This window comes from Artemia sp. Qi Xiang Cuo, chromosome 7 (assembly GCF_049724085.1).
Source record: "Artemia sp. Qi Xiang Cuo chromosome 7, ASM4972408v1, whole genome shotgun sequence".
Taxonomy (NCBI): Eukaryota; Metazoa; Arthropoda; class Branchiopoda; order Anostraca; family Artemiidae; genus Artemia; species Artemia sp. Qi Xiang Cuo.
This window is the reverse complement of record NC_142800.1, coordinates 52,532,522-52,554,543: the sequence shown is the minus strand read 5'-3', so window position 1 is coordinate 52,554,543 and position 22,022 is coordinate 52,532,522. Positions and strand designations below refer to the sequence as shown.

General features: G+C 33.6%; 1 protein-coding gene across 1 annotated transcript in view; it reads left to right on the top strand.

Moving 5' to 3' along the window:
- The window catches only part of LOC148950413 (lipase member I-like), a 184,289-nt gene that overhangs the window by 125,128 nt on the left and 37,139 nt on the right, over nt 1–22,022 (top strand). The window contains exons 3-4 of the mRNA XM_089091594.1: nt 1,819–1,970; nt 20,563–20,793. Of these exons, the coding sequence (XP_088947720.1) occupies nt 1,819–1,970; nt 20,563–20,793 (383 nt within the window). The remainder of the gene's footprint in view (nt 1–1,818; nt 1,971–20,562; nt 20,794–22,022) is intronic.

The window sequence follows — 22,022 nt, the reverse complement described above, 5'->3', positions numbered from 1 at the left end:
AGATTTCAATCTCCTATCTGCAAAAATGTGGAATTTTGTTGTTTTTTTTGCCAGAAGAAAGATCACAGATCCGTGTTTATTTGTGTTTTTGTTTCTTTTCTCCAGGGGTCAGGGGTGTCGTTTGGGACTGGCAGAGGGGGAGTTTCCCCCCTCCCAATAATGTGGAAAAAAATACTATACATCCCATGCCCTTTGACTATCCAGATATGGACCCCTCTTGCTCCCCACCCAGTAAGAATGCTGGAGATTCGCCCCTGCCAGGGGTGATCGTATCGATCCAGTGGTCCTAGAATACCACAGGAGGACTCATTTGAACGGAAATTAAAATTTCTAGTGCCCTTTTTAAGTGACAAAAAAATGGAAGGCAACTAGGCCCCCTCCCATGCTCATTTTTTCCCAAAGTCATCCGATCAAAGTTTTGAGATAGCCATTTTGTTCAGCAGGGTCAACAATATAGTAGTACCTATGTCTTTGAGGATGATTTAATCCCCCACAGTCTCCGGGGGAGGGGCTGCAAATTATGAACTTTGCCCAATGTTTGCATATAGCATTGGTTATTGGGAAGTATACCTACGTTTTCAGGGGGATTTTTTCTGGGATGGTCAGCATTTAACCCCCCCTCCCCTCCCCAGCGATTACTCCCCTCCATGGTTTTTTATGGGGGGGGGGGTATTTTCCTTGGGTTAATCGCCGGAGGGGGAGGGGTAAACGCCTAGAAATTTTTCCTGGTAGTGGGGGTGGCTGGGGTTTACGTGGGAGGATCTTTCCATGGAGGAAGTTTTCATAGGGGAAGGAATATTGTTATGAAGAAGGCACCAAATTTCCCAGCATTATTTAAAAAAACGATCAGAAATTAAATAAAAAAGTAATTTTTTTAACTGAAAATAAGCACAAACAGAAATCATTACGTAAATGATTGGGCTCGCCCCCTAGCCAATACCTCGCTCTTTACGCTAAAGTTTTTTAGTCATTTATTAAGAGCTATTTATTCTAATTAACGGCCTTTGTGATTAAGGGGTAATTCTCAAGGAACTTGAACAAAATACAAACTTTAGCGTAAAAAGCGAGGTATTGACTAGGGGGTGAAACCCCTGATATAAGTAATAAAAACATACGAATATAGAAATTCGTTACGTAAGTTAATCAGTAAGTTGCGTATATTTATTACTAATAAAGAAGTTCGTAAATAAAATTAAAAAGCTTTCGAGAAAGCCATTTAACCCCCCAAAAAAGTAAAATTAATATGCAAATTTTGTTTTAATTATTCATGTAGAGTGAGCCAAAATCAAAACCTGCATTAATTCAAAAACGTTCAGAAATTAAATAAAAAAAGTTTGTTTTAACTGAAATTAAGGAACAACATTAAACTTAAAACAAACAGAAATTATTCCGTATTTGAAAGGGGCTGTCCCCTCCTCAACGCCTCGCTCTTTACGCTAAAGTTTTTATTGTTTTAAAAACTAAAGTCGTGAGACAGAGTCAAGCTTTAGCATAAAAAGCGAGGCGTTGAGGAGGGGACAGCCCCTTTCAAATACGGAATAATTTCTGTTCGTCTTAAGTTTTAATGTCGCTCCTTACTTTCAGTAAAAAAAATTGTTTTTTTTTTTATTTAATTCGAGTAAGATCTATAATGGTCCAGTTGATATGTCAGCTTTCATGGTATTATTATGGAATGATCAATTGTTGAAAATGAAAGGCACTGGCTCTCTTACAATCTAGGAGTACAATTTTCCCCCCTGACAGTTTTTCGTAAGTAGGCTACTTTCTTACTAAATCCTCATGCATATCGATACTGTAACTATTGTAAAAAATATTTAGGAAAAATAAAGATGTACCAGAAGGCCTAGTGGTATCAAATTCTCGGCTACTCAAGAACTCAAATTACCTGGACCCAAAAAAGGAAACAAAGATATTTATTCACGGATATGTTGACAGTCCTAAAAAGCCAATATTTTTGGCTATCAAAGATGGTAAGATACAGCAATTATAGAAAGTTTAAGAGTAATTTTGCCTGTGCTTCTTATTCTTCAAATACCAAAGTCTAGTCAAAGTCAAGGCCTAACTAAGGGATATACGGAAATACGAACATTTCAGCTAAGAAAACCTAGAAATAGCTAAGAAAACCGAGAGAAATCTATAGAGGGGGAAAATGTATTTTTCAAAACCTTGGTGGGACAAATTTGTTATTTTTCACCTTTTTTTCAAGAAAAATGCCAAAAAAGAGGCATTTTTAGTTGTATTTTTGTCTATTGTTTGATTATAGTCTCCCACAATTGAAGTCACTGCTTCTACATAATTTAGCCCCCCCCCCCCAAACAGTTTAGTCATTAGCTTCTTTTTTGGTTGGAAAAGTTAGTGACAAAGAGACTGAGTAAAGTGAGTAGTCTAGTAGCCTACTAAATGTATATAGAAAAGATTTAATCACAAATTGAATATTTTAGAAATGTTCTACAACTATTTCTGTAAATTCTAAACGCGTATCACGTATAAAAAATATGACTCCAAATTATTGTTTACAAAATGGTTTAAAATGGTAAGGCAATTTTATTTGATGCAACCTCTATTCAAGCATTTCTCCTTTTTACTATGAGATTTTATGTATTTATGTGTCAAGAATTTTCACTTTAAAATGCTGGTGTAAATTTTGCTGTTGGAATTTTCTTTCTTCAATTTATGAATGTTGAATATTCTAATTAACACGAACAGAAAAGAAGAAAAATAAAGAGGTTGTTATTGTGCTGAATGCAAGTAGTTATGCTATAACAGATGCTGACGGCACACCTTATTTGGGTACTGAAAGCTATCCTATACATTCGGACAGCACACCTTATTTGGACACTAAAGATTGCCTATACTAAACTAGGTTGTTAGTAGTAATCTAAGTTATACTTTGCTTGCGCCCCTAGGAATTCCTATACTATTTGCTTGCGCCTCTACACCTTTTCAAAGAGAATATTGTAGCTATGGAATCCGGTTAATAGCCTGTAGCTTAAAGGTATCTGAGATCTCGCCCCAGTATCGCATACACTATTAGAGATATCAAAATGATATCTCATTTGCATTAAGCTAACTCAATTTGCGACCGACAATGGGTCGAAAAATGACATTTAATCACTGCTAAGCCTTTTGTTATTGCTAGGGGATTACCCAGTTCACTTCTTAGTGTTAACTGACAGAGTTCCAAATACGAACATTTTGAGAAGCAGACAGGTTTTTTTTTGTTATTAAAAAATTGGACACTATAATCAGAATTATTTGATTGACATTTAAAAAGGGGTAATGAGATTTGCAAATTGGAGTGTAGGATTTGTCAATTTTGGAGGGAAAACGAAAAATACTCAGAATCGAAAATAAACGGGATCTGCCTCAAGGGGAATTATCAGAGGTCCTTCATTCCCCCATTTCCAAAGGACTCTGTTGTTTTATTCATCTGACAGAGTTCCAAATACGAATATTTTGAAAAGCAGACAGGTTTTTTTTTTTTTTGCTATTAAAAAATTGGACACTATAATCAGGATTATTTGATTGACATTTAAAAAGGGGTAATGAGATTTGCAAATTGGAGTATAGGATTTGTCAATTTTGGAGGAAAAACGAAAAAATACTCAGAATCGAAAATAAACGGGATCTGCCTCAAGGGGAATGCTCAGAGGTCCTTCATTCCCCCACTTCCAAAGGACTCTGTTGTTTTATTCAACTGACAGAGTTCCAAATACGAACATTTTGAGAAGCAGACAGGTTTTTTTTTTTTATTAAAAAAAAGGACACTTTAATCAGAATTATTTGATTGACATTTAAAAGGGGTAGTGAGATTTGCAAATTGGAGTGTAGGATTTGTCAATTTTGGAGGGAAAACGAAAAATACTCAGAATCGAAAATAAACAGTATCTGCCTCAAGGGGAAAGCTCAGAGGCCCTTCATTCCTCAATTTCTGAGGGCAGGGGAGGGGAGGGGTCAATTTTGGAGGGAAAACAAAAAATACTCAGAATCGAAAATAAACGGGATCTGCCTCAAGGGGAAGACTCAACGACCCTTCGTTCCTCCATTTCTGAGGGACAGGAGAGGTGGGGATCAATTTTGGAGGGAAAACCAAAAATACTCAGAATCGAAAATAAATGAGATCCGCATCAAGGGGAAGTCTCAGAAGCCCTTCGTTCCCAAATTTCTGAGGGCAGGGGAGGGGGAGTCAATTTCAGAGGGAAAACCAAAAATACTCAGAATCGAAAATAAACGGGATCTGTCTCATGGGCAAGGCTCAGAGGTCCTTCGTTCCTCCATTTCTGAGGGGCAGGAGAGGGAGGGGGTCAATTTTGGAGGGAAATCCAAAAATACTCAGAATCGAAAATAAACGGGATCTGTCTCATGGGCAAGGCTCAGAGGCCCTTCGTTCCCACATTTCTGAGGGCAGGGCAGGGGGGAGGGTTTAATTTTGGAGGGAAAACCAAAAGTACTCAGAATCGAAAATAAACGGAAATCTGCCTCAAGGGTAAGGCACAGAGTTACTTCGTTCCCTCATTTATGAGGGGCAGGAGAAGGGGGAGGGTTTAATTTTGGAGGGACAACCAAAAATGATCAGAATCGAAAATAAACGGGATCTACCTCAAGGGGAAAGCCTGGGCTGATGTTTGCAAGTCGAAGACTTTGTCTGTGTTGGTTTGAATGTCTAAATTGCCTGTCTTTCTCTGTTTACATGTCTGATTCTTTTTGTGTGCATGTCCGGGTGGGTGTTTGCAATTCCAAGTTGAGTTTTCAGACCTACGTTTCTTAGATTTTTGTGGGTGTTTGGCTACTGGGCTTTATTATTTGAGAAGTTAACTTTAGTAGTTCGTGTTTTGACGTGTCTGAAAATATGAATTAGAATGTTTAATTAGCTTTTTAGGTTTTAAGACCTAGTTTTTTTGATTTTTCCGGGTGTTAGGTTCCTGGGATTTATTATTTGGGAAGTTAACTTTAGTATTTTATGGTTTTACGTGCCTGAAATCATGAATTAGAATATTTAATTAGCTGTTTTGGTTTTTCAGACCTAGGTTTTTTAGATTTTCGTGGATGTTTGACTCCTGGGGTTTATTATTTGAGAAGTTAACTTTAGTATTTTGTGGTTTTACGTGTCTCAAATCATGAATTAGAATAGTTAATTAGCTGTTTAGGGTTTTCAGACCTAAGTTTTTTAGATTTTCGTGGGTGTTAGGTTCCTGGGATTTATTATTTGAGAAGTTAACTTTAGTATTTTGTGTTTTTACTTGCCTGAAATCATGAATTAGAATAGTTAATTAGCTGTTTTGGTTTTAAGATCTAGTTTTTTAGATTTTCGTGGGCGTTAGGTTGTGGTTTTACGTGCCTGAAATCATAAATTAGAATAGTTAATTAGCTGTTTAGGGTTTTCAGACCTAGTTTTTTTAGATTTTCGTGGGTGTTTGTTTCCTGGAGTTTATTATTTGAGAAGTTAACTTTAGTATTTCTTGATTTGACGTGCCTGAAATCATGAATTAGAATAGTTAATTACCTGTTTAGGGTTTTCAGACCTAGGTTTTTTAGATTTTCGTTGGTGTTTGTTTTCTGGAGTTTATTATTTGAGAAGTTAACTTTAGTATTTCATGGTTTGACTTGCCTGAAATCATGAATTACAATAGTTAATTGACTGTTCGGGGATTTTCAGACTTAGTTTTTTAGATTTTCGTGGGTGTTTGACTCCGGGGGTTTATTATTTGAGAAGTTAACTTTAGTATTTCGTGATTTGACTTGCCTGAAATCATGAATTAGAATAGTTAATTAGCTGTTTGGGTTTTCAGATCTAGTTTTTTAGATTTTCATGGGTGTTAGGTTCCCGGGATTTATTATTTGAGAAGTTAAATTTAGTATTTCATGGTTTGACTTGCCTGAAATCATGAATAGGAATATTTAATTGGCTGTTTGGAGATTTTCAGACCTAGGTTTTATAGGTTTTCGTGGGTGTTGGTTTCCCGGAGTTTATTATTTGAGAAGTTAACTTTAGTATTTTGTGGTTTTACGTGCCTGAAATCATGAATTAGAATAGTTAATTAGCTGTTTGGGTTTTCAGACCTAGTTTTTTAGGTTTTCGTGTGTGTTAGGTTCCTGGGATTTATTATTTGAGAAGTTAACTTTAGTATTTCATGGTTTGACTTGCCTGAAATCATGAATTAGAATATTTAATTGGCTGTTTGGGGATTTTCAGACCTAGGTTTTTTAGGTTTTCGTGGGTGTTTGTTTCCTAGCGTTTATTATTTGAGAAGTTAACTTTAGTATTTTGTGGTTTTACGTGCCTGAAATCATGAATTAGAATAGTTAATTAGCTGTTTGGGTTTTCAGACCTAGTTTTTTAGATTTTCGTGGGTGTTAGGATCCTGGAAGTTATTATTTGAGAAGTTAACTTTATTATTTCATGGTTTGACTTGCCTGAAATCATGAATTAGAATATTTAATTGGCTGTTTGGGGATTTTCAGACCTAGGTTTCTTAGGTTTTCGTGTGTGTTTGACTCCTGGGGTTTATTGTTTGAGAAGTTAACTTTAGTATTTTGTGGTTTTACGTGCCTGAAATCATGAATTAGAATAGTTAATTAGCTGTATAGGGTTTTCAAACCTAGGTTTTTTACATTTTCGTGGGTATTTGTTTCCTGGAGTTTATTATTTGAGAAGTTAACTTTAGTATTTCGTGGTTTGACATTCGCTTTCTGGACACAATACAGATATTTAATTCAAGAAATCATAATAAAATCGCAAGTAAGTTATAAACTCTTTATTGTTTTCACGACTTAGATATACGATGTAGAAATTTAATTCAAGAAATTATGAAAAAATTCTCAGTAAGTAACAATTTCTTTCTTGAAGTCAACTCTTGGATACACAATACGAAAATTTGATTCAAGAAATTATGAAAACATTTGTAAGTAAGTAACAAACTCTTCATTGATTTCGCCTCTTGGATATACAGTACAGATACTTCATTCAAGAAATTGTGAAAAAATTGCAAGTAAGTAACAAACTCTTTTTATTGTTTTCGCCTCTTGGATATACAATACGGAAATTTCATTTAAGAAATTATGAAGAAATTGTAAGCAAGGATAGTATTTTGTGGTTTTACGTGCCTGAAATCATGAATTAGAATAGTTAATTTGCTGTTTAGGGTTTTCAGACCTAGGTTTTTTAGATTTTCGTGGGTATTTGTTTCCTGGAGTTTATTATTTGAGAAGTTAACTTTAGTATTTCGTGGTTTGACATTCGCTTCCTGGACACAATACAGATATTTAATTCAAGAAATCATAATAAAATCGCAATTAAGTACTAAACTCTTTATTGTTTTCACGACTTAGATACATGATGTAGAAATTTAATTCAAGAAATTATTAAAAAAATTCTCAGTAAATAAAAATTTATTTCTTGAAGTCAACTCTTGGATACACAATACGGAAATTTCATTCAAGAAATTGTGAACATATTTGTAAGTAAGTTACAAAACTCTTTATTGATTTAGCCTCTTGGATATATAGTACAGATACTTCATTCAAGAAATTGTGAAAAAATTGCAAGTAAGTAACAAACTCTTTTTATTGTTTTCGCCTCTTGGATATACAATACGGAAATTTCATTAAGAAATTATGAAGAAATTGTAAGCAAGTAACAAACTCTTTCTCGAAGTCACCTCGTGGATACAAAATGCAGAACTTTCATTAAAGAAATTATGAAAAAATTGTAAGTAAGTAGCAAATTCTTTCTTGAATTCACCTGCTGAATAAACAAAAAGACATTTCATTCAAGAAATTATGACAAAATTCCAAGTAAGTAACAAACTCTATTGTTTTCACGACTTAGATACAGGATGTAGAAATTTAATTCAAGAAATTATGAAAAAATTCTCAGTAAGTAACAATTTCTTTCTTGAAGTCAACTCTTGGATACACAATACGGAAATTTCATTCAAGAAATTATGAAATTATTTTCAAGTAAGTAACAAACTCTTTATTGATTTCACCTCTTGGATATACAGTACAGATACTTCATTCAAGAAATTGTGAAAAAATTGCAAGTAAGTAACAAACTTTATTGTTTTCGCCTTTGGATATACAATACGGAAATTTCATCTGTTAATACGTTTAAGCAATAAATATCTTTAAGCTTAACCCGTCTTTATTCTTTAGAATAGTTTTATTCATTTCATTCAAGAAATTACGACAAAATTCTAAATTAGTAACAAACCCTTTCTTGAATTCGCCATTGGGTTGCAAATACAGAAATTAATTCAAGAAATCATAATAAAATCGCAAGTAAGTAATAAACTGTTTATTGTTTTCACCTATTAGATACACAATACTGAAATTTCATTCAAGAAATTATGAAGGAATTTTAAATAGGTAACACACTCATTCTTGAAGTCACCTCTTGTATACACAATGCAGAAATTTCATTTAAGAAATTATAAAAAATTGTAAGTAAGTAGCAAATTCTTTCTTGAATTCACCTCCTGGATAAATAAAAAAGACATTTCATTCAAGAAATTATGACAAAATTCTAAGTAAGTAACAAACTCTTTCTTGAAGTTACCTCATGGATACACAATGCAGAAATTTCATTTAAGAAATTATGAGAAAATTGTAAGCAAGTAACAAACTCTTTCCTGAAGTCACCTCGTGGATACACAATGCAGAAATTTCATTACAGAAATTATGAAAAAATTGTAAGTAAGTAGCAAGTTCTTTCTTGAATTCACCTGTTGGATAAACAAAAAGACATTTCGTTCAAGAAATTATGACAAAAATCCAAGTAAGTAACAAACTCTTTATTGTTTTCACGACTTAGATACACGATGTAGAAATTTAATTCAAGAATTTATGAAAGCATTCTCAGTAAGTAACAATTTATTTCATGAAGTCAACTCTTTGATACAGAATTTATAAATTTCATTCAAGAAATTATAAAAATATTTTTAAGTGAGCAACAAACTCATTATTGAGTTCACCTATGGGATAAACAGTACAGGTACTTCATTCAAGAAATTGGGAAAAAAGTGCAAGTAAGTAACAAACTCTTTATTGTTTTCGCCTCTTGGATATACATTACAGAAATTTCATTCAATAAATTATGAAGAAATTGTAAGCAAGTAACAAACTCTTTCCTGAAGTCACCTCTTGGATACACAATGCAGAAACTTCATTTAAGAAACTATGAAAAAAATGTAAGTAAGTAACAAATTCTTTCTTGAATTCGCCTCTTGGATAAACAAAAAAGTCATTTCATTCAAGAAATTATGACAAAATTCTAAATAAGTAACAAACCCTTTCTTGAATTCGTCATTAGGTTGCACAATACAGAAATTTAATTCAGGAAACTATGAATAACATTGCAAACAAACTCTTTCTGGAACTCGCTTCCTGGACAAAAAATACAGCAATTTCAATCGATATAATTGTAAGTAAGTAGCATTATAAAAAAATTGTAAGTAAGTAGCAAACTGTTTCTTGAATTCTCCTCCTGGATGCACAATACAGATATTTCATTCAAGAAATTATAAAAAAAAGTTTTAAGTAAGTAAAAAAACTCTTTCTTGAATACACCTCTTGGATACCCAATACGGAAATTTCATTCAAGAAATTATGAGATAATTCTAAGTAAGTAACAATCTCTTTCTTGAAGTCCCCTCTTGGATACGCAATACGATACGGAAATTTCATTCAAGAAATTAAGAGAAAATTCCAGGTAAGTAACAATCTCTTTCTTGAAGTCCCCTCTTGGATACACAATACGGATATTTTATTCAAGAAATTATAAAAAAAAAAAAGTAAGTAACAAATTCTTTATTGATTTCACCTCATAGATACACAAAAAGACGTTTCATTCAAGAAATTATGACAAAATTCTGACTAAGTAAGATACTCATTCTTGAATTCCCCACACATGTTCGTTTCCACTCCATGTTTTCAACCAGACTGTTTTTAGACAACACCCATTTTTAGGGGCCAATCAGAGACAGAGGAGGTTGCTCAATATACGATAACTTGATTGGTGATTGGTGATTGGTTACACACCGCGACGGCGCATACATACTGAGAGAGACATGCAAAGTCGACATAGCTTTATTTCATTTTTTAAGGTTAATTTAGACTAGGTTACATACACGCACGTAACCTAGTCTAAATTAATCTTAAAAAATGAAATAAACCTATGTCGACTTTGCATGTCTCTCTCACTATGTATACGCCGTCGCGGTGTGTAACCAATCACCAATCAAGTTATCGTATATTGAGCAACCTCCTCTGTCTCTGATTGGCCCCTAAAAAATGGGTGTTGTCTAAAAAAACAGTCTTCAAGGACTTCAAGAAAGAGATTGTTACTTACCTGGAATTTTCTCATAATTTCTTGAATGAAATTTCCGTATCATATTGTGTATCCAAGAGGGGACTTCAAGAAAGAGATTGTTACTTACTTAGAATTCTCTCATAATTTCTTAAATGAAATTTCCGTATTTGGTATCCAAGAAGTGTATTCAAGAAAGAGTGTTTTACTTACTTACAACTTTTTTTTTTATAATTTCTTGAATGAAATATCTGTATTGCGCATCCAGGAGGAGAATTCAAGAAACAGTTTGCTACTTACTTACAATTTTTTCATAATTTCTCGATTGAAATTGCTGTATTTTCTGTCCAGGAAGCGAGTTCCAGAAAGGGTTTGTTTGCAACGTTATTCATAGTTTCCTGAATTAAATTTCTGCATTGTGCAACCCAATGGCGAATTCAAGAAAGGGTTTGTTACTTATTTAGAATTTTGTCATAATTTCTTGAATGAAATGACTTTTTCGTTTATCCAAGAGGCGAATTCAAGAAAGAATTTGTTACTTACTTACATTTTTTTCATAGTTTCTTAAATGAAGTTTCTGCATTGTGTATCCAAGAGGTGACTTCAGGAAAGAGTTTGTTACTTGCTTACAATTTCTTCATAATTTATCGAATGAAATTTCTGTATTGTATATCCAAGAGGCGAAAACAATAAAGAGTTTGTTACTTACTTGCAATTTTTTCACAATTTCTTGAATGAAGTATCTGTACTGTATATCCAAGAGGTGAAATCAATAAAGAGTTTGTTACTTACTTACAAATATTTTCATAATTTCTTGAATGAAATTTCCGTATTGTGTATCGAAGAGTTGTCTTCAAGAAAGAAATTGTTACTTACTGAGAATTTTTTCATAATTTCTTGAATTAAATTTCTACATCGTTTATCTAAGTCGTGAAAACAATTAAGAGTTTGTTACTTACTTAGAATTTTGTCATAATTTATTGAACGAAATGTCTTTGTTTATCCAACAGGTGAATTCAAGAAAGAATTTGCTACTTACTTACAATTTTTTCATAATTTCTTTAATGAAATTTCTGCATTGTGTATCCAAGAGATGACTTCAGGAAAGAGTTTGTTACTTGCTTACAGTTTTGTTATAATTTCTTAAATAAAGTTTCTGCAATGTGTATCCATGAGGTGACCTCAAGAAAGAGTTTGTTACTTACTTACAATTTTGTTATAACTTCTTGAATAAAATATCTATTTTATTTATCAAGGAAGCGAATTCAAGAAAGAATTCGCTACTTAATTACAATTTTTGATAATTTCTTAAATGAAATTTCTGCAGTGTGTATACAAGAGGTGACTTCAGGAATGAGTGTGTTACCTATTTACAATTCCTTCATAATTTCTTGAATGAAATTTCAGTATTGTGTATCCAATAGGTGAAAACAATAAAGATTGTATTACTTACTTGCGATTTTATTATGATTTCTTGAATTAATTTCTGTATTGTGCAACCCATTGGTGAATTCAAGAAAGGGTTTTTTACTTATTTGGAATTTTGTCATAATTTCTTGAATGAAATGAATAAAACTATTCTAAAGAGTAAAGACGGGTTAAGCTTAAAGATATTTATTGCTTAAACGTATTAACAGATAAAATTTCCGTATTGTATATCCAAGAGGCGAAAACAATAAAGAGTTTGTTACTTACTTGCAATTTTTTCACAATTTCTTGAATGAAGTATCTCTACTTTATATCCAAGAGGTGAAAACAAAAAGAGTTTGTTACTTACTTACAAATATTTTCATAATTTCTTGAATGAAATTTCCGTATTGTGTATCCAAGAGTTGACTTCAAGAAAGAAATTGTTACTTACTGAGAATTTTTTCATAATTTCTTGTATTACATTTCTACATCGTGTATCTAAGTCGTGAAAAAAAAAGAGTTTGTTACTTACTTGGAATTTTGTCATAATTTCTTGAATGAAATGTCTTTTTGTTTATTCAGCAGGTGAATTCAAGAAAGAATTTGCTACTTACTTACAATTTTTTCATAATTTCTTTCATGAAATTTCTGCATTGTGTATCCACGAGATGACTTCAGGAAAGAGTTTGTTACTTGCTTACAATTTCTAAATAATTTCTTAAATGAAATTTCCGTATTGTATATCCAAGAGGCGAAAACAATAAAAAGAGTTTGTTACTTACTTGCAATTTTTTCACAATTTCTTGAATGAAGTATCTGTACTGTATATCCAAGAGCTGAAATCAATAAAGAGTTTGTTACTTACAAATATTTTCATAATTTCTTGAATGAAATTTCCGTATTGTGTATCCAAGAGTTGACTTCAAGAAAGAAATTGTTACTTACTGAGAATTTTTTCATAATTTCTTGAATTAAATTTCTACATCGTGTATCTAAGTCGTGAAAACAATAAAGGGTTTATTAATTACTTGCGATTTTATTATGATTTCTTGAATTAAATATCTGTATTGTGTCCAGGAAGCGAATGTCAAACCACGAAATACTAAAGTTAACTTCTCAAATAATAAACTCCAGGAAACAAATACCCACGAAAATCTAAAAAACCTGGGTCTGAAAACCCTAAACAGCTAATTAACTATTCTAATTCATGATTTCAGGCACGTAAAACCACAAAATACTATCCTTGCTTACAATTTCTTCATAATTTCTTAAATGAAATTTTCGTATTGTATATCCAAGAGGTGAAAACAATAAAAAGAGTTTGTTACTTATTTGCAATTTTTTCACAATTTCTTGAATGAAGCATCTGTACTGTATATCCAAGAGGTGAAATCAATAAAGAGTTTGTTACTTACTTACAAATATTTTCCTAATTTCTTGAATGAAATTTCCGTATTGCGTATCCAAGAGTTGACTACAAGAAAGAAATTGTTACTTACTGAGAATTTTTTAATAATTTCTTGAATTAAATTTCTACATCGTGTATCTAAGTCGTGAAAACAATAAAGAGTTTATTACTTACTTGCGATTTTATTATGATTTCTTGAATTAAATATCTGTATTGTGTCCAGGAAGCGAATGTCAAACCACGAAATACTAAAGTTAACTTCTCAAATAATAAACTCCAGGAAACAAATACCCACGAAAATCTAAAAAACCTAGGTTTGAAAACCCTATACAGTTAATTAACTATTCTAATTCATGATTTCAGGCACGTAAAACCACAAAATACTAAAGTTAACTTCTCAAATAATAAACCCCAGGAGTCAAACACACGAAAACCTAAAAAACCTATGTCTAAAAATCCCCAAACAGCCAATTAAATATTCCAATTCATGAATTCAGGCCAGTCAAACCATGAAATACTAAAGTTAACTTCTCAAATAATAAATCCCAGGAACCTAACACCCATGAAAATCTAAAAAACTAGGTCTGAAAACCCAAACAGCTAATAAACTGTTCTAATTCATGATTTCGGGCACGTCAAACCACAAAATACTAAAGTTAACTTCTCAAATAATAAACTCCAGGAAACAAACACCCACGAAAACTTAAAAAACCTAGGTCTGTAAATCCCCAAACAGCCAATTAAATATTCTAATTCATGATTTCAGGCAAGTCAAACCATGAAATACTAAAGTTAACTTCTCAAATAATAAATCCCAGGAACCTAACACCCACGAAAACCTAAAAAACTAGTTCTTAAAACACAAACAGCTAATTAACTATTCTAATTCATGATTTCAGGCACGTAAAAACACAAAATACTAAAGTTAACTTCTCAAATAATAAACTCCGGGAAACAAACACCCACGAAAATCTAAAAAACCTAGGTATGAAAATCCCCAAACAGCCAATTAATGTTCTAATTCATGATTTCAGGCAAGTCAAACCATGAAATACTAAAGTTAACTTCTCAAATAATAAATCCCAGGAGCCTAACACCCACGAAAATCTAAAAAACTAGGTCTGAAAACCCAAACAGCTAATTAACTATTCTAATTCGTGATTTCAGGCACGTCAAATCACGAAATAATAAAGTTAACTTCTCAAATAATAAACCCCCGGAGTCAAACACCCACTAAAATCTAAAAAACTAAGTCTGAAAATCCCCGAACAGTCAATTAACTATTCTAATTCATGATTTCAGGCAAGTCAAACCATGAAATACTAAAGTTAACTTCTCAAATAATAAACTCCAGGAAACAAACACCAACGAAAATCTAAAAAACCTAGGTCTGAAAACCCTAAACAGGTAATTAACTATTCTAATTCATGATTTCGGACACGTAAAACCATAAAATACTAAAGTTAACTTCTCAAATAATAAACCCCAGGAGTCAAACATCCACGAAAATCTTAAAAACCTAGGTCTGAAAACCCTAAACAGCTAATTAACTATTCTAATTCATTATTTCAGGCACGTAAAACCACAAAATACTAAAGTTAACTTCTCAAATAATAAATCCCAGGAACCTAACACACACGAAAATCTAAAAAACTAGGTCTGAAAACCCAAACAGCTAATTAACTATTCTAATTCATGTTTTCAGTTACGTCAAATCACGAAATACTAAAGTTAACTTCTCAAATAATAAACCCCGGGAATCAAACGCCCACGAAAATCTAAAAAACGTAGGTCTGAAAACCCAACTTGGACTTGCAAACACCAACCCAGACATGCATACAAAAAGAATCAGACATGTAAACAGAGAAAGACAGGCATTTTAGACATTCAAACCAACAAAGACAAATTCTTCGACTTGAAAACATCAGCCCAGGCCTTCCCTTGAGGTAGATCCCGTTTATTTTCGATTCTGAGTACTTTTGGTTTTCCCTCCAAAATTAAACCCTCCCCCCAGCCCTGCCCTCAGAAATGGGGGAACGAAGGGCCTCTGAGCCTTGCCCATGAGACAGATCCCGTTTATTTTCGATTCTGAGTATTTTTTGTTTTCCCTCCAAAATTGACCCCCGCCCGCCCCAGCCCCTCAGACATGGAGAAACGAAGGACCTCTGAGCATTTCCCATGAGACAGATCCTTTTTATTTTCAATTCTGAGTATTTGTGGTTTTCTCTCTTAAATTGACTCCCCCTCCCCTGCCATCAGAAATCTGGGAACGAAGGGCCTCTGAGCCTTCCCCTTGAGGCGGATCTCGTTTGTTTTCGATTCTGAGTATTTTTGGTTTTCCCTCCAAAATTGATCTCCACCTCCCCTGTCCCTCAGAAATGGAGGAACGAAGGGTCTTTGAGTCTTCCCCTTGAGGCAGATCCCGTTTATTTTCGATTCTGAGTATTTTTGGTTTTCCCTCCAAAATTGACCCCTCCCCTCCCCTGCCCTCAGAAATGGGGGAATGAAGGTCCTCTGAGCTTTCCCCTTGAGGCAGATCCCGTTTATTTTCGATTCTGAGTATTTTTCGTTTTCCCTTCAAAATTGACAAATCCTACACTCCAATTTGAAAATCTCATTACCCCTTTTTAAATGTCAATCAAATAATTCTGATTATAGTGTCCAATTTTTTAATAACAAAAAAAAACCTGTCTGCTTTTCAAAATTTTCGTATTTGGAACTCTGTCAGTTGAATAAAACAACAGAGTCCTTTGGAAGTGGGGGAATGAAGGACCTCTGAGCATTCCCCTTGAGGCAGATCCCGTTTATTTTCGATTCTGAGTATTTTTTCGTTTTCCCTCCAAAATTGACAAATCCTACACTCCAATTTGCAAATCTCATTACCCCTTTTTAAATGCCAATCAAATAATTCTGATTATAGTGTCCTATTTTTTATTAACAAAAAAAACCTGTCTGCTTTTCAAAATTTTCGTATTTGGAACTCTGTCAGTTGAATAAAACAACAGAGTCCTTTGGAAATGGGGGAATGAAGGACCTCTGAGCATTCCCCTTGTGGCAGATCCCGTTTATTTTCGATTCTGAGTATTTTTCGTTTTCCCTCGAAAATTGACAAATCCTACATTCCAATTTGCATATCTCATTACCCCTTTTTAAATGTCAATCAAATAATTCTGATTATAGTGTCCAAATTTTTAATAACAAAAAAAAACTGTCTGCTTTTCAAAATGTTCGTATTTGGAACTCTGTCAGTTAAAACTAACAAGTGAATTGGGTAGTCCCCTAGCAATAACAAAAGGCTTAGCAGTGATTACATGTCATTTTTCGACCATTGTCGGTCGCAAATTGAGTTAGCTTAATGCAAATGAGATATCATTTTGATATCTCTAATAGTGTATGCGATACTGGGGTGAGATCTCAGATACCTTTAAGCTACAGGCTATTAACCGGATTCCATAGCTACAATATTCTCTTTGAAAAGGTGTAGAGGCGCAAGCAAATAGTATAGGAATTCCTAGGGGCGCAAGCAAAGTATAACTTAGATTACTACTGTTGTTGACCTACTTACATAACCAGCCGCTCAAACAGGTATCCAACGCTTTTGGGTGAGTGACCTACATATTCCTGTCAGGATACGATTAGCGAATATTCGATCTTCAGTGGATAAAAGCAATGTCCAGTTATTATAATACTTAATATTCAAGTCATGGCAATTTTATGAAATTTTTTTTGTCTTTTGAAAAAGATGTTTAGTATTGGGGTATGCATAAATTTGAAATTAATAAAATCGTATATATTTTAAGCACATATACGACATTCCTTGGTCCTCCATTATCCAGCCTCCATGGGGCCCAATATCACCACCCCTGACGTTTTGGCTCCCGTTTTTGTACCTAATTTTTCTAAGTTCAACCTTGGGGGGACAAATTCGTTATTTTTCACCTTTTTTCAATGAAAACATCTAAAAAGAGGCATTTTAGTTGTAATTTTATCAATTTTTGATTATAGTCTCCCACAATTGAAGTCACTTCTTTTACCTAATTTAGCCCCCCCCCCCTCCCCAAACAGTTTAGTGTTTAGCTTCTATTTTGCTTGGAAAGGTTAGTGACAAAAAGACTGAGTAAAGTGAGTAGTCTAGTAGCCTACTAAACGTATATAGAAAAGATTTAATCACAAATTGAATTTTTTAGAAATGCTTTACAACTATTTCTGTAAATTCTAAACGCGTATCACCTATAAAAAAGAATTTTTTGTGCTTAATTTTTTTAAGTTCATTTTTTTTTACTTTAAAATCTTTTCCATTTTTTTTACTTTGAAATTTTTCCAACTTTTTTTCACATCATAAAATGACATAAAACATACTTAAAACAAAAAAAACCTACTTGTGATATTTTTGAAATACGAAATGAAGATGATATAGATATGTTAGTCTTGATTTTTCTTATTAGAAAAATAATGTTTGTAGTGATATTTTTTTTCTTTTTTGACTTGGGATTTTTTGGACTTAGAATTTTTAGGCTATTAGCAGCTGGTTCTGTCAATTGATATTTTTGGAGGGGTGACTTTTGATAAAGATTGTGATATTTATAAAAATTTTAGCCAAATATTTCCAAATCTTGTTTGATATTACCAAAATATTGTCTGACAGTATCAACATTTCTTGCGCTAAATTATCAACCTATCGTCTGATATAACGAGAATCCTCTGTTGCATTATCGAAACTTCACGTGGTATTATCAAAATCAACACACAAAGACAGACACAGAGACAAGCAAAATCCGTCCAGACACACAGGCACAGAGAGAGAGAGAGAGAACAGCTCATACAAACACACAGAGTCAGAGACACAAACAGACAAAGACAGACAGAGAGACAAGCAAACACCCGCCCAGAAACACAGGCACAGAGAGTGAGAGAGACAAAACACATACAAACACACAGATTCAGACATACAAACAGACAAAGACAGACACTGGGACAAGCAAATATCCACCCAGACACAAGGGAACAGAGAGTGAGAGAGAGAAAACATATACAAACACACAGATTCAGATATACAAACAGACAAAGACAAACACTGGGACAAGCAAAGACCCATCCATACGCACAGCCACAGGGAGCTAAAGAGATAAAAACAAACACAAACACACCGATTCAGACATACAAACAGACAAACATAGACACTGGGACACTCTCTGTGTCTGTGTGTCTGGGCAGGTGTTTGCTTTTTCCATTGGCTTTCTTTGAATGTTGGTATGTCTGAATCTCTGTTTGAATGCGTTTTTGTCTCTCTTACTCTCTCTGCTTGTGTGTCTGGGTGGGTGTTTGCTTGCCCCAGTGTCTATTTTGTCTGTTTGTATGTCTGAATCTGTGTATTGTACGTGTTTTCGTCTCTCTCACTCTCTGTGCCTGTTTCTGCATGGGTTTTTGTCTCTCACTCTGTGACTCTGTGTCTGGGTGGGTGTTTGCTTGTTCCAGTGTTTGTCTTTGAATGTTTGTATGTCTGAATCTGTGTATTGTACGTGTTTTCGTCTCTCTCACTCTCTGAGCCTGTTTCTGCATGTGTTTTTGTCTCTCTCACTCTGTGACTCTGTGTCTGGGTGGGCCTTTGCTTGTTCCAGTGTTTTTCTTTGAATGTTTGTATGTCGGCATTGGTGTATTTGAATGTGTTTTTGTCACTCTCACTCTCTGTGCTTGTTTGTCTCGGTGGGTGTTTGGTTGCCCCAGTACTGTCTTTGTCTGTGTGTATGTCTGAATCTGTGTATTGTATGTGTTTTCGTCTCTCTCACTCTCCTTGCCTGTGTATCTGGGCAGGTGTTGGTTTCTCCCAGTGTCTGTCTTTGTATGTATGTATGTCTGAATCTTTGTGTCTGTATGTGTTTTGTCTCTCTCACCCTCTGTGCTTGTGTTTCTGGGCAGGTGTTTGCATTTCCCAGTGTCCGTCTTTGTCCAAAAAATTCTAAGTCAAAAAAAGAAAAAAATGTCGCTCCAAACATTATTTTTCTAATAGGAAAAATCACGTCTACCATATTTGTATCATCTTCATTTCATATTTCAAATAAATCACAATTGAATTTTTTTTGTTTTAAGTATATTTTATTTCGTTTTAAGACATGAAAAAAAACTTTATTTATAAGAATATTTCATATCATTTTAACATATGAAAATAATTCCCTTAAAAATAAAAAAAAGAAGTTTTACTACAAACATTTTTTTTTAATAGGAAAAATCACGACTAACATATCTATATAATCTTCATTTCCTGTTTCAAAAATATCACGAGTGATTTTATTTTTGTTTTAAGTATGTCATTTTAGACATGAAAAAAAAGTTGAAAACATTTCTAAGTTAAAAAAAAATCAAAAGTTAAAACAAAAAAACTTCAAAAGCCTAAGTACAAAAAAGTGGGGACAAAAAGTTGGGGGAGGGGACATTGGGCCACTCGGAGGCTGGTTCATGAATGACCAAGAGCTATTGTTATCATTGGTTAAAATATGTACGACTTTATTAATTTCAACTTTATGCATACCTCAATACTAAACATTATTTTCAAAAGACAAAAAAACTTATTCATATAATTGTCTTGACTTGAATATTAAGTATTATAATAACTAAACATGGCTTTTATCCCGTGAAGATCGAATATTTACTAATCGTATCCTGACAGGTATATGTAGGTCATTCACCCAAGAGCGTCGGGTACCTGTCTGGGCGGATGGTTATGTAAGTAGGTCAATGCTCTAGTTTAGTATTGGCAATCCTTAGTGCCCAAATAAGGTGTGCCTTCCGAATGTATAGGGTAGCTTTTAGTCCCCAAATAAGGTGTGCCGTCCGTTCTGCTGTCCGGAGCTGTTATAGCATCATTACTAATGCACGCATTGTGTTTTCCTTACTTTTATTTCAACCATAGCTAAAGGACTTTATAAGTTCTGGTTCTGTAGGCGGGGAGACCAGGTTAGGAGACTAACTGTTCTCCTTTTTTTTCTTATGAGGTTTGACTAATGATGCAAGTAAAAAGAAAATCACCAAATATTTTACTTATATCAATGAAGTTGTTCAAGAGAAATTGGAAGGGGGAAAATCTCCTTTGACCGTAATTCAAACCTGTTTTTAGGTGTTTCTGAGATAGCTTATGCTCAAATATTTGAATGATATGATTTTACCTAAAACCCACTGTATTTTGAAACTGCAAAAAATGAAATTTGAATGGACATAGCATCAAAATATTTATGATTTCAATTATTATTTGAAAGTTGGTTCTAAAAAGCCCTCAGATTCTTCTTAAATTTTTCCACCGGCGAAACCTAATTCCAACAAAAAAAAGGACACTTAAAAAACCAGTGTAATTTACCAAATTTTAAAGGTAGAGAATCTGTGGTGGTTGTACTTTAAAGCCTAGGATAATATCTTAACCATTTTCTGGTTGTTTATTTTCTTATAGCTTACCTTCGAGCGGGAGATTACAACGTGATCCTGGTCGATTGGTCTACCAATGCTGGTGTAATCAATTACTTAAGAGCAGCAAGAAAGTCAAAGTTAGTTGGACAACTAGTGGGGCGTTTCGTAGATCTCACCAAATTGCAAAACGTCCACATTATTGGTCATAGCCTGGGGGCTCATGCTGCAGGTTTTGCTGGAAAAACTTCAAAGCGGATTATTAATAGAATTACTGGTAAAATTTTGTTAATCACTTTCTTCTGCAAAACCTCATTTCAAATCCGCCATCGTCAAATTATTATCTTTTGCAAACCCTTATGGGTTTTCTCCAGTGTAAAAGTTTTGTTTATTTTATTTAATTATTTATGATTAAAAAAATTAAAGTTAAAGTTTTACTAGTAACTAGTTTTATTAATAAAGATTTACATGACCTTATTGTACTGATCATTGGACAAAATCACTTAGAACAAAATGCGGCTTCTCAACATGACCTATGAGGAAAGTGTATTATTTTTAATTGATTTTTCTTTAACTTTTTTTTTATCTTGTAAATAATATTTCACCCACCTTTCCTAATTCGATTTAGCTGAAATTTTGCATTATGTGCTATTTCGCATTTTTAAACACTGATTTTTAATCTGTATGAATGATAGATCGATAGATTTAATTAACAACAGCAATACCAAAAATATATTCAAACCGTAAAACCTACGTCATTATGTGCCTTCGCAAGGCTCACGGCCCAGAATCATGGAAAAAAAAAATAAAAAACGACAAACAAAGTAAAATTGATTAACAGGAAGCGAGAGTCCATCACTCGCTACCCAACACCCCCCCGAAGCAAAGCCAAATCTGAAGTGTCATGTGCAAATAGAACCGTCATGTATTCAGACTTGGGTCAGAGACATCCACCATAAGGGGATCCACAGAGATGAAAACTTCCAGACAAATAATAGTCAAACGAAAACTGCCTTCTTGCTTTCATTTTTAGTTCTAAAGCTTTAGTGATAGTCTGTGTAACCATGAACAAATATTTTTTTTTTACTTTTTAGTGCAATAGGAGATAGAACCGTGTTTCAAAAACTTTAAAAGCAACAGAAGTATGTCTCAAAAAGCATCATATTGGAGAATCCTGGGAAACAGAATTTTTAGAAAAGAAATGAAAACGTGGGAGGGTCACGCCATAAACCTTGTTAAAAATTTTAATAGTCAGGCTAATGGGTTTCTTATGTTTATATTGAACGATAGGGTGTCTTTTAAGCTATTGAGTAGCTATAGGCCACATCACGACTACACCCTTGCTTTCTTATTAATCTTGAAGTTTTCTCAATTTTCCAGGTAGCCAAAGCAATGAATTTTCACCTTTGAATGCATTTGGAAATTAAAGTCTGGATAAAAAAAGATATATTTCAGAAACATAATCGATTTTTCCATATTTTTGTCACCTCCATCTGCGCCATCCGG